Below are 14,570 nucleotides of genomic sequence, written 5' to 3'. Positions count from 1 at the left end.
GTCTTCCTTGCAAAAAACGATCTGATACCTTTACGTGTATATATTTAGATACATAAGAAGAATTTTAAAAAAATCTTTCAGAAAAGGAAGTAACATTGCCTGCATTCCTCAGTGCCTCTCCTGGAACCTGTGTATGCAATCATCTACTCAGGAGAGGCAAAGCCAAACCATCCTTATCAGAAATCTCACACCACAAAGGTGGAAGAAAACATTCACCGAGCTCTGTTGTCTGGGCCCCAAGAAGTGATTAGAAAAAGGGAGCTGCCACCCTCCACTTGTTTAGCAGTGCCTCAAAATCCAAAAGCAGCAGCACTGGTTATTCGTACAGACATGGAAGGAAAACTGCAAGGGATCTGAAGGGCTGAAAATTCTACCGTCACTTTCCTACAGTGGAAAAGTCTGACACCACCTTCAGAGAATTCATTTTACAAGAGGAAGTTCCTGCTGGAGTATTTTGGTGAGATACAGAAAAGCAAAGTCACCTTCAGCTTCAGAATTTCTTTACAAAAAGCTTATACCATTCCAAATCCAAGTTCTAGAAATTCATATTTAAGTAGTCCTGTTGCTTTATAATGAGAGACGACTTGTTACAACAATCTGTTATTAGGCAGGACTCCACTGGTGTGTATGCACTCTGGAAGACAACATAAACAACAGGGATGGATTTCTCCTCCCTTGTCTCCTTTTCAGCTTTTTAAAAAACATGAAATCCATTAGGTTGAGCAGAATTTGTAACAAGTATTGCTCTTTTGAAAATATTCAAACACAAACCAAATATGTATCACAGAAGAGCTAAACTCTAATTTGAAAATGCGTCTCCAGTCTTCCACACGAGTTTAATTTGAGAATTAAGAGTACACACTTAAAATTTTCTTGGGAAAACAAGTAAGAATCCCAAAAAGAAAAGCCAACTTTTACGAATGTATACAACTCTTTACTTGTTTAAATGTCCCCAGATTCTTAGATCGTCACATGGGAACCTTTTGGTAGCCAGGTAAGACAATTACTGTATTTGTGTACACAGGTGCTCATGTGCCAAATAGCAGATTGCATCAGTACAAATACGTGTCATACAAATTCTAAGGAAATTACACTGCTGCTGTGTTAATTTGAAGGCTACTGTCTTTCAAATACCTCTTCTAGAGTCACTAAGACATCAGCTAAACAATGAACAATGCCTGACTAGACAGCTTGCCTTCTTGTTCCTTTCTCTTGCATATTCACCTGTCCCATTTTGTTCTGCATTCTCCAAGTTATGCAACCTTATTTATCTGTGCTTATGAACATCCCACATACAAAGATGCACAAATCTGACACGGGTCTTCATGAGGTGGCACAACACATCAATACGATACTAATGATCCTTCTCACTCAGTGCATTCAAATTTGCCTGTAACTCTAGTGGGGGAGTAACCAAAGCTCCAAGGATTTTTTTTCTAGATAGCAAGTATGAACAAACATAAGAGTGTCCTATATCATTTAAAGACATATCAAGTACAAAAATAGTTTGTTATTACTTAGAAGAGGCCATGTATTTAGCACATATATCAGTAAAACATTTGACTCTACAACGCTAAAAACAACAATTATAATCAGTCACAAAAAATAAGCATTCATGTTAACTAAACAAGAGCTAGGTAGTTTATGTACACTAAAATCATGCATCACTATGGCACTCCACTAACAATTCTGTAGAAGGAAATTATTATGTTGGACAGGATTGGATTTAATTTAGATTTCTGCTAGACTAATGAGGTAATCTTGGGTCAAGTTCGGGTTAGAAAAAGGACCAAAAAAAAAAAAAAAAAATCTAGCCCTTGACTCAACTCCAATTAATACACATTTTACCTAAGCAGGAATAAAACAATTTGACTCAGTGGGAAAATATTATGGCCATTCCTTTGATCCCCTGGCATTTTTCTGTCAATTACCCAGTTTTTCTGACTGTCTGTACAGCAAGGGTAACACCATACTTCCTCTTCAGCCAAACATCTGCCATCACTTCTGCTCTAAGTGCAGGAAATCAGGCTGGAAGTCATGGTCTTCAATGTTGCAAAGAGATATGCAAACAAAAAGTTCTGCTGAATACTAAGACTACTACTGCCTGAAAGTTCTTCCTGACTTGTAGAATCCATGGCAGGGTAATACCTTATCCTTGCAAACCCAGGATTTTTTTTTTCTGGCAAAACTCACTGTCTTTAAACTAATATGAAATTTTGAAGATCTACACACCAAGATTCATATGCAAGAAATGTATTACTGGTTACAGATCATCTTGTTTCTTCAGCAGCAGTTATTTCATATGCCAGTATAATACCATTCCTCTCCTGTCCTTCCCAGGTTCATAATCAGCTCCGGTTTATCAGAATTTGTGACTTTTATCGTAATATATCTGCACATCTACAGTAATATCTACTCAAAAAGGAAAAAAATACAGTTAACAAAAGCAATAAGCCTGATAACACAGCAGCATTTTCATTAAAGTATTTCAACTGATAACAGAGAGGACTACTTTTCCCTGAGATGCATGTTTAATACTAACATTTGAAGTCACTGCAACAAATTTTTCATTTCAGGAGTATCTTGTACTCCACAGCCAAATCCATGGCAGTGTTGCATGGGCTTAGACAGCACCGGAATAGTCAAAGCATTTTTCTGGGTACAAACAATAGACCTGTGGTAAAGGGAGAGTGTAAACAAAGTGACTCTTATCTAACCTTCTACGCATATTGACAAAAATGCTTGCACTCCTTCTGCATCACAGCTATAGCATTGGTAAACTGATGCAGAAAATTATTTATGAAACAACTCAGTTTTGAGGAATCATTACTGCCTAAATGTTGCACTATCATTACTTCGGGTATCATATTCCTAGCTTTTCCTTCTTTTTACACTGACCCTCACATGGGTTAGAGCTAAGTGGAAATTTCATTTAAACTTATTTCTGTCCAAGTGCTCCATTTCTCAATGGAATGTTTTATTAGAAACCTTTTTAAGAGAAGATTGTTGCTTTTGAATCAGTATTTTTATGTCAGGCATGATAAAATAGAAAACTTCTTCAGATTTGTCACAAGAGATACCGCATTACTAGTACATCCTTAAGGACTTTAGTTTTGCTAAAAAGGTGAATAAATTAACTTACCAAACAAAACAAAATCCTTTTCATTTTCAGTGACACCTTATGAAAACAGGGATACCTGCTGTAAACTATTATTTAAATATTTCAAAAGAAACCATTCTTACTGATTGATAAACAAATATTAATGTGGTGACAATAAATTATTCAGAGTAAAATTGTTTTCATAATCTAATCGTTAAATGTATGATGCTGGAGTTTCAGTATCCCTGCTAAGACAAGTTATCTTTTTATGTGGGTTTTAAAATTTCTGAAGCAGCGTTAGAGCTACGTAAAATATACATCATATGATGTACATACTTTTAAGTATGAGAAGGATCATATGGCTTCTTATAGAACTCTACCTGCTAACAGTCCAGATATTTTTGTGCCTGTAACTCAGAAAAGGATACAGTTCAAAATCTAAAACTTAGCCAAGTAAGGATTTTGTTACAGAAGACACTGCAGACATGGGGAATAACAGTACCCGAGCAGAGCGGTCACCACAGCACTGCAGTGGATACAGCTCCTTCTGGGAGTATGAGAAAGACCCTCTCCATGGTCTGCTTATGCAAGAACTGGGTACTCCCAAAGCTCCTAGCCAGTGTAACTGTCACAGCAGCAACCTGCTTCAATACACACCACTATTAAAGACTTTTTCCAGTCCTAGAAAGATGGGCTATCTGTGCTGACAAAGGTACGTAAGGCTGTCTTCTGTCTTCCCTTGAAATAATACGCTATTATGAATATCAACAGGTCTGGGATTTCACTTGCATGGTTAATGAGTACATCTGAGAACAGACTCAATTGAGTGTTATCTAAACTGATCTAGGTCCTGGATACATGCCCAGACATTTATGGTGTCTGGTTTAAGTTTTTATTATTATGCAATATTCTTGGTTGGTGATGACACAAAGATTTTAACCAAGTTAATCTTTCGGGATCAAACTCAGCTACTTGACTTTTAAATTAAAAGCTTTTTAGCCAACAGACACTTGAATATGTAGGAAAATATCAGTGACAGAAAGGCCGTTTAGGATCTTACCTACCCTGCCTTTCTTTTAACTAATTTCTATGATTAATTACTAGGTGTTGACTCTATTCCTCATCTCGATCTATTCCTGCTATCAGTTATATTGCCTGTTGGATGTCCTATTTAATGAACCCTTTTAATGGAAATTAGAGAACTCACAATTTCTTTAACTTACATTTGTGGCTTTCCATGCTTCCAACAGACTACATAAATCAGTGTTATTTTCTAAAACTTGATGTTAGAAGCTTTAATCATGCAATATGAAGTAGACACTGCTCACAAATTATGCTGTTTCTTATATTAAGTTGTACTGAGAGTCAAACATTTCAGAATTTGTTACAAAACAATGTAACAAATAACAGCTGAAGAGCAGCATTTTCCCCTGGAATAGTTTCAATGGAAAATGTTTTTCACTAGTTTATTAAACAAGTTTACCATTAAAACAATCATATAATGTTCACTGACAAAAAGCTGCACCAATTTAAAAGTGTGAAAGTAAACGGAGAGTTTTAAGCAATACAAACCCCCACAGGCACATTCTCCTACTGCTTTCACTCAAGTCCATTTGAAACAGGTTAATGCTAAAGCAAAATAAGTCAGTCAAACTGAAATAAGAGTGGGTTTGCACTGACATAACTAAAACAATGCTAGTCTGTGTGTGAATGAAATCTGACTGTTATGTCTAGTCTCTGCAATAAGACCATATGTAGATGGATCTTCTGTTTGTTTTGGTAAGAATTTAAACTTGATTTATGCCAGTTTGGCTTAAACAATATGCAGAGTGGTTTGAAGGCTAGTTAATAAATGGAGTAAGATAGAGTTACAGAACAAAACATAAAATAATCTTCACCTTATCAAATTAATTTAAAAATGTGTTTAAAGGACATAGTGACCCCCCCTGTACATTTTCTTGATGACACCAACAAGCAAGAAGGGGTCTTCTTAATGGTAGAAGTTCTGTGAAGAAATTGGACTGATCTGTTTTTCTTTTAAATTAGGAAGAAAAAGAGAACATTATGGAATGAAAGGCTCTAAAATATCCATAAAGAAGAATGTTTTGGAACAAACATCCTTTGCTAGTTTTCTTTCTCCCCTCTTCATCACATTATTCTTGTGATGGTACATCTATTCTGCATTCCAAGACAGTGCTTTCTGGAGTTCTTCCAATGTTGCAAGAAGACTTTTCTTGAAGATTTAGAATACTTTCTTAAAGACTTTAAATTACTTCTTTTGGTATTTCACTTTCTCCCTCTGATTTTTGTCTTGTGTATCTTTGGCTTATTCTCTATGGCTATATTCTCTTTATCAGACTTCACATAAGAGTTCCATTTGGTTTAGATATTCATCCTTTTCTATCTGGCAGGGAACCAGGGTATCGCATTGATGGCACTCAATTTTGAAGAGGGCAGTTCCAGACTGCTCGGTTAGCACAAGGAATGCAGCAGTGTCACTGTTCAAATGCAGGCCCACTGCAAAGTCTGAAACATTATCCATTCCCAGAACATAATGATGAAATTATCAGCTGCTTTGCTGATACAAAACCCCAGACTATCTGACAGTCGAATCATTAAACAGGTAACGTAAGCTAAGAATGCTGCAGGTTTCTTGGATGCTCTCTTTGTGCTTTTTAAAACATTACCTAGTAGCCACTGTACTACTGGCCAGAAGAATATCTGAGCAACAAAGGTCTTCAGGCAATACTCAAGACATGGAAACACAGCTTCAAATTATCAAAGCTGACAGTATTATATTCACCAGCTTAAACAAACCCTGGAATAAACCCAATTTGTCTCTCACTGATGGGTCATATGCACATTTAAGAGTAGCCCAGCTGGCAGTGAAATTTTGGAATTTTTACATTTTTGCAGAAGTTGATTCAAAACTTTTAATTTCAAATAACAGAGCCATGCCAAAGACACTATCTAATTGACATTTTATACTATAAAATTGGTTTGGGGTTTTTTTGGCAGTCCAATACAATTTGAGACATCAGCATATATTCAGTAACCAATGCAGAAAAAATATGAACTGTATTATACCAGAATCTTGCTAGTCCCACTTCTCCATTCCCCTTTGCAAAAGTTAATGCAAAAGAGTGCGTTTTTATTAAATATATTTGAATATTTTAGGTGCAAGTCTCTCCACTAGTCGAAGAAAGAGCTTTTAGAACCCTAATTACTAAAAACAGAGACATGCTTATATTGCTTATGGTTTCAAAAATGTAGAATGAAATTCAACTTCAGAGAGAGGCACGGTGCCAGCATATTATATACACTTTCATTAGAAGGGTGGGAAAAAAGGCAGGTCTACTGTACAAAAGAATAGGGTGTAGCACTCAAACAGAAAACCTAGTATTCATTCTGCATTTACTCAAACATGTTATCATACCCAGGAACACCACTACTTTAAAATCACATACCAGTTTGATCTAAGCATTTTTAATTAGGTTAGCACCAAAATATTTGCTAGCTCTTTCCTAATACCACTATTACCATTACTCAGAACACATTCCATACACTTTCTTTTATTCACATGTCAGAACAGTGTCACTCCCTCTAGTGGGTAAGAAATACAGCTGATGGGACAGTCCAAATTTTCATACAAGGGAGAACTCCTGCAGCTACACCAAGAGCAACACCACCGGCTAGAGTGCAACTCTTCTATCACAGCTATAAAGAGAACCACTAGTCCACTCCTGACTACTAGAAAATGTGTTCTTACTAGCCCTGTTGTTTACTTTTGCTTCCTTAAGTTTACAATGGCTGAAAAAGAATTACAGTGAATGCAAATATTGTGGCAGCAAGAAATGCATTTATTTCTAGCTCGCTTTCACTTCCAGCATGGCAGTTTTAGTTCTCAGCTCAACAGCAAGTTTTGCCTGCCATCAATTATTTTCACAAATCTGATTCTTCCTTTGCATACACTGGCTACATACTCAACTCAAGCAGTATTAAAATCCTGTGTCTTTTCCTGCCAAATAGCTTGATTATTTCATTTGAATACTTGCTCGACAAACCCAAATCTGGAAACACTAAGGCATGGTCTAATGCTTACAAGAACTCATTTCAGCAAATCTTACTACATAATCGCATAATGAAAAAAAGAGACAAAACTGATGTACTTGGATTTTTTTTACAAGATATATATATAAAAAATGTACAGCTAACGGAACTACAGAATACTGCAACAGGGAAAACAAAACAGGAAGAACAGGTCAATACAAAATAAGTTGTTATATGCATTTTTTTCTGTATATATTACCTTCTAATGTATAATTATTACCTTCTGATACACATATCCAAAGAAGCTGGCTAAAAAAAGCAGCACCAGTTTGCTGCACATGATGTTGCTAATTTTTTAAAATAGGAATGACTTTCAACTGATAGGTATTTTAGTCTAACTGATTTAAGTTACAACTTGATCCTAAGCCATGAGATGCCTTAAGCAAAGGACAGCCCCTCTCATTTACAGCAAATTAAGGTACTCAGCAGTTCACAAATTGTTACTCTTAGAAAAACATATCAAAACTTCATCTGAAATTATTCAATAATTTTTAGATTATTGTAATTTAGACTGATGAGTAAATAGTCCACTGAACCACACTGTAGAGAAAATGACTGCCAATTACATTACTTGAAAGACTGTTACCAGAACAAAATTGTTAAATAGCACATTCCTAAGAAAGTGACATTTCACAAAAAGACAAAGGCATATATTTTCCACCAAAATCTACTGCTGCTGTCATCAACAACCCAACAAAAGCTACAGCTACCTAAAATGGAAATGAAAATGTAATGTATGGAAATATTCTCTTATAAAATCTCCTTAGGCTTCACATGTATTAATGTATTAGTTTGCAAACATTAAGATCAAAGGCAAAGCAACAAATACATCCTAAAAAGTTTTTAGTCAGATTTTTATTAACGATATACAAGTAGCAAGGCATAAAAAATTAATATGTTCAAGCCTTGAAATGTCAAGTGTAATGATCTCTAGCTCTGCTTACCTCCTTTGCTTTTTGTTTCAGCCTAGCTTGCTCTGGGTCTTCTTGCCTTGAGCGACTCTACATGTTTAAAAAAATGGGGAAAAAAGGTTAACAGATGGTTTAAGAACCCCTCATCTGTTGCAGTAAGTTAAAAAATAGCAAAGACAGGGGAACAGGACACAGGGTGTTAAAGATAGGATGCTTACATTCATAGAAGTGCCATTTCAAACCCACAGGCCTCACCCAAAAGACTGTTAAATATTCAGTTGTAAATAAGATCTACCCTAGATTTAAATTTTTAAAAATTACCATGTTATTGTCAATGCCAAAGTTTCCATACAGGTTTAGATTTCAATCATTTAATACAAAGAAATTCAGGCATCCGAGAGCAGAAGTGACACTCTTTCCATTATCTGAACTTTTTAATTTAACCTCCTTACAGTCATTTCTTTAAAATAATTTACTGTTTGCAGCTAAGCTTTTACTTAGCTGTTTGCAGAGAATGTGGAGAAAACAGTTGTGAAGTCATCCTCCCAAACAGTAAATCTTCATGATAAAGATGTTACTATCCATATAAGATTACTTTGAGCGCAGCATAGAAATATACATAAGTTAAACTCATTCATGCACTACTAATAATATTAATGTTGTAATTTTTAAAACTAGAGAAATATTGCCAGATGGGAACTTTCATATTTTCCTTCAAAACCAGGAACAATAGCTCTAAAACCCCATTAAGAATAACTGTTTAATTGCAATAACAAGCCGTAACAGTACATTTCTTCAGATACAGACTGTTTTACAACCATATGTTAAAACTATTAAATTCTTATTTATGCTCACTAAGCATACTCATATTGATGGAATTCATAACTTGAGAGGCAGATAATATATGCATTATAATTCTTTATTTGCACGATTGGTCAGTATTAAGAAAAGGTTGCATAAAAAGTTGTAAGAAGCTGCAATAAAACTTGTGACATCCGTGGAAAACTGTTGTTTCTGATACCTGAAAGATGGAATTATTTTATTTTGGTATTTCTTTGAGATTTAAAGTGGTATAATTTACGCAACTCCTAAAGGAATAAGAGTATCTATGCCCCCCTCTGCTATCTTTCTTTGCCTCTTTCTATACTGAAGACACACCTGAAACTTGAAAGAGTATTAGTTTGTAAACTTATATATGCTCAGGTTTTTTCCCATTGTTTGAATTTTTCATAACAAATTCTGTTCAGAAGTTAAAAATCCATGAAGAAAACCAAAGGGAGATAGGTTTTAAGGGTAAGGGGACATGTAATATATTGTTGATATACCTGGAAAGAGCCTTGACTACGATTTGGCAGATGGGGCACCAATGACACTGAATTCTCTATCCTTTTTCCTGGTTGTTTTGTTTGTTTGTTTTAAACTGGGATTATTTTTCAGATGGCCAAATTAAAAAATAATGAGATTTTTAAAAGATGTGCTTGATTCTTTCACATTCACATGGAGCTTCATCCTCCAACACCACCTACTAGTGATTTTGTGCCTGTTAGCCTAAAATGCAGTTTGACATGACAGTGTCTGGACTAAAGTAATGAGGAATTAAAATCTGTAGATAGCTAATGACCAAATTTCATGTTGTAGTTGTGCCAACCATGAAAGAAACTCCATCTTAACAAAGACTGAGATTCCTTCTAACTGCTGTGGCCAGACAAAAAGAAAAATGTAGACAATCTGATCTAGTTAACGTTTAAAGAAAAATAAGGCATTTCACAAAATACGTGGATCTGCTGGAGACCTGGGACTCTATTCAGTAAAACAATTACTAAAAATTTTATTGTATTTATACCTATTAGGTTAAAAACCAAATAAACAAAACAAAAAACCCCCCAAAACATTCAATGAGTTGTTTCCCTAGGAGATGGACTTAGATAAGTACGAACTGAACTGAATTAGGTCCTTGCTCTGTCATTTTGTGATGGCAGTTCAATCATCGTGTGCCTCAGTTTCTCCAGTATGATATATGGAAAATCATACTTAGCCCTTTCATGGGTTTTGATGATAAATTTATGAATGTACAACAAACTTCTATTGCCTTTTGAGTCTCACAGTGAAAGCAGTACAGAAATACAAAGTGTTGTTATACTACTGTATGAAGCTGAATCATTTGCCAAATGCAAAGTACAAGTTAAAAGCACTTCAGCTTAAGGAGAAAGCAGAGTATCCTGGGAGAATCAAGCCGAGACTTCTAATATTGTTACCAAGTTTCTAGAAGAAAGTGATAGAATCCTGGAAAACACACCAGATCTACATTGTGTTTTGGGACATTGTACGAAAAATTAAAGCAACAGAAGCAAAATAACATTGTAATTTCCTGGAGTCCATAAGTGAAGAAAAAACTGAAAGTGCTACAGATCAAAACAAAAACACTCTTAGAAGTTGACAGTTTTTTCTCCTGAGACTGACCAAATAAAAGCAGAACTAGAGTTTAGAATAATCTGAAAAAGCAGATCCCAAAAGCAGATGATCTACTCTGTGTAACCCTCCAGCTCATTCACAATAAATAATAAACATTACTGCAGAGGTGAAAACAGGTGCTCAACTCCTGACTGAGACTAAATACAAGATTTTTTTTCAGTAATGAAGATTTAAAATAACCAGCTAATGTCAGCTACATAACCCCAGACTGAAGGTGAAGGTAGAACTAGCTTTACATTTAGAATGAAGCAATCAGTTTCTGGTTATTCCTTGAACCCACTCCCAACAGCCTATTCAAAGAGCGCAGGCTAGCTCTTGTTTCAAGCAAGTGCAATTCCAACATTACACTGGATATGTCATTACTGGTGTAAAGTAACACTAAAAAAGTCAAAGAATTTAACTGTCTTTTTCTGTTTCTTCTTGTGTTCAGATTTTAAAAAACCTACAATAGATTATTACAACTAAAATACCTTCCTGCTGACTACCATATCAGTTTGCAAATCAGTAAGTTTCAGAAATAAAATCATCAGCACATGGAGGCTAAAACATATTAAAGGAAAAGAAAACTTTATTAATCCTTCACTTTATTATCTAATGTAAATTATAAAAGCCACCTTCTTCAATGCTGATACAACACAGATTAAAGCAAACATAAGCAAATGAAAATGTCAAGCTTAACAGAGGTGCCTAGATAAGCTTTAAAAATGTCACTGGCTTCTCTTTACACTCCATTCCACATATGAACACCTTCTCTTGCTTCTGAAGAGTCTAAACAATTCTGCTGCAGCTCAGCCCTTTTAGTGCTTGTCTATATGTCACCATTTTTACTCCACAATTGTACCAATATTTTACACTTACTTTCATCAAGCTATTAACTAATCATTCCTAGGGTTTTATTTAAATTCCAGTTTAAATTTTTTTCTATGAAGACATCTCACATTTTTGGTTTTGTCTTCCTTTCTCCTTTCCCTCTAACATCCAAATCTTAACATGCTGCATCTCAGAGCTGTTCTGTGGAACACTTTTTTCCAAAACCTTTGAATGCACCAATGCCTCCTTCCTCTAAAGCTTTGGAAACACCTACCGATCACAGAATGCTAACTCAAATACTTGCAAGGAGTTTATCACAACTCCTTTCCCTTCCCCTCTCTATTCTTCTGTAAATAAAGAAAACTGGGTTTACGTAATATATTTTCACGTTGATGAATAAACACCTTTTGAAGCAAGCCAGCTTCCCATAGTAATTTTAGAGAAACCTAGGACTGATCCTAACCAGATAACATACTTTTAAATACATTCAATGCTGTCTCCTACTGAGACCTTACCAAACCAGGTTTATTAACATTTCTCCCAAACACAAGATATTTTATTAGACCAGCCAGCCTGATATTTTAATTGTTAAGAATGAAAGCGCTTTCTGTCAGAGAACTTGCTACCTTATTTATCTGAAAACTGCATAAATCACATTACGTCTATGGAAACATTAGAATATCAAAGTATGAAAAGTAGCATATGTTAAATGTGTGTATTCAAAACACATTAGAAATACGGGGTTTCATTAACATGTTACCAAACTCCCTAATGTTCCAAACCTTAGCTTTTCCCCTTGCTTGTGTTAAGGAAGAATACCACAAAAATGGGCATCTAATTACACACGTAACAGCGCAGTTTTAAGAAGGAGATTTTGTATTTCATAGAATTGTCTTACATTAGAAAGCAACAGTATTTTTAAAATAATAAGGATATCTGTAACTCAGGTAATACCTAACTATATGCAACAAATTTTTGAAATTGGAGAATATTCTGTGACTATGCAGAAGGGCAGACTAACAGTCCTCCTGACATATTTAATTATGATAATTATGATAATTATTCAGTATTTTGTTGTAATTTGTAATGTCTGAGATGCACTGTTGTTACATTTTCGTCCCACTAACAAAAAAAGGTTTCTGTTAGATTTATAATAATTTTGAAGTCTCAGCTTGTTAAATTTGTGTTAGAAAATGTCTCACAGGGTCTCTCCTCCTAAATACATCTCCTGCGTTTAGCAACTTCTGATCCCAGTTAAGGCATTTACACAGCTTCTGTGAGCTCTACTCCCCTTTCCCAATACATACACTGGGAGTCTTTAATGCTTCAAATTCATCTTTTTTCATTAAATAAAGTTAGGAGTCACAACTGCAGGTGCTGTACTATTGAGAGCCACCGCTGTGCCAACAGTTTCAATTTTAAACCTATTTTTCCCCATTGATGACATTAGAACTTCACCCACGGCTGTACCAGCTTATAACTTTCACTTTTAATTAAAGAAATTAAATTGGCAACATGAAACACTTTGCTTTCACATTAGCTTTGTTAATAAAAAGTGAAAGTTAAAAGCAGCATAGCTGAGGGTAAAACCCTATTCAGAGCTACGACCACAGTGAGGTGGAATGCAAGAGTACAGGTCTAAAAAAAGATTTTATTTTAAAATCATTAAAATTGAAGTAACAAATTTCTGAAAATTCAGAAAACTATCTCAACACAGTAATTCCCTCTTTGCTCTCCTCTCATCTGAAGTGAGTTATAAGTTTCCATTCAGAGAGTGCTTCATCTCACAAAAAGCTGCATTACATCCACTGTACTTTCAGAAGAGAGGGAAAGGATTAATTTGGCATGACGACTGAACTCATCTCTGGCTCAAAGAGGTAGCCCCTTCAAGTAATCACAAGACGCGTCTGCAAGGAAATCTGCACTGCCAAATTTCAATGATCACTCTCCAATAAAAAAGCCCTTCAGCCTATAGCACTATAAAAGTCTCTGTCATCTATAAATACTAATTAACTTTGCAAACAAAACTAAAGATAATTTTTCATTTACTTGCATAATTATTCTTTTTACAGAACAGATCTTACTCCTGTGATAGTCACATTTAAGACCCCAAAACCTGACAGGCTTCTGCTACTAATACAGAGCACTCAAAATAACAGACTAATAGAATGCATACATTGGAAATAAATTCTCAAAATTAATTTGATTATAAACAGGCATATAGCCTGTTTGAGCAGAGAAATTACCACAGTAATTTGAACATGATCCACTTTATTATAGATTATATCATAGAAGTATTATTCACTGATTTTCTGAAAATAAGGAAACCCCCAAGCTGTACCTCTTTACTGTAGAAAGCACCACTCTCCAAAAAACAATGGACAAATATACCCCACCCCCCCAAAAAAAAAATCAACTACAAACTCCTATTCCTCCTGCTGCCAGAAATATTTCCACTATCAGCCCAGAAACAGAACCTCATTCAATTTGACACACACAACCTGCATTTTCCAGGTTTTGGAAATAGCTATGAAAGCAGGAAGGTACACATCTTTTACTATAGCAAGAACTGTGCTTTGGTTTGGTTGTGGGTTTTTTTTGTTTTGTTTTGGTGTTTGTTTTTTTTTTTTTTTCCCCAGAAAGTCCACACAACACACACCATGTCAAATGTAAAGGTAAATTCCTCAAGTGATTTTAGTCTGGCTTTTGACCTTTCTGCAGTCTTTCCTTAGCCCTTCTTGCAATTTCCCATACCAGTCACCAAAGACAAATTCAAAAAAATCTCTGCTTCTGCACACACGTGGAAACAACAGCCAGTGGGTTCTTACTGGGAAAACAAACGAGGGTGAAGAGTTGACTCTCCCAAATATTTCTTTTAGAGAGACTGCACTCTATGTTATGTGTTTACATACAAGATGGCCCCTCTTTGTGCCATTTTTATTTTACGCTATTATTCACGTATCAGGAAGATAACCCAAAAGTAACAACAATCAGGCAGCTGCAGTCTCTCCCTGTACAGCTTCTGTATTTGACATTGTGTTTTCTTGATGTTCCAAAAGCAGCAGGTGACTGGATCTCACAGTTTTGGGGACCACTGTGTCTTTAAACACTTCTGTTATAAAAATAACTACCAGGAAGTAAATCAGAGAAATGCTTTGGGCCATACG

General features: G+C 35.4%; 1 protein-coding gene across 2 annotated transcripts in view; it reads right to left on the bottom strand.

Annotated features, from left to right (window-relative positions):
• Nucleotides 1-14,570, bottom strand: part of LOC106112416 (transcription initiation factor TFIID subunit 4-like) — a 146,401-nt gene that overhangs the window by 61,788 nt on the left and 70,043 nt on the right. For both annotated transcript variants that reach the window (XM_055819037.1, XM_055819036.1), the window contains exon 13: nucleotides 8,155-8,211. In XM_055819037.1, coding sequence (XP_055675012.1) covers nucleotides 8,155-8,211 — 57 coding nt within the window. The remainder of the gene's footprint in view (nucleotides 1-8,154; nucleotides 8,212-14,570) is intronic.

This window comes from Falco peregrinus, chromosome 14 (genome assembly GCF_023634155.1).
Source record: "Falco peregrinus isolate bFalPer1 chromosome 14, bFalPer1.pri, whole genome shotgun sequence".
NCBI lineage: Eukaryota > Metazoa > Chordata > Aves > Falconiformes > Falconidae > Falco > Falco peregrinus.
Note: the sequence above shows the minus strand (reverse complement) of the source record. Positions and strands in the feature narration are given on the sequence as shown.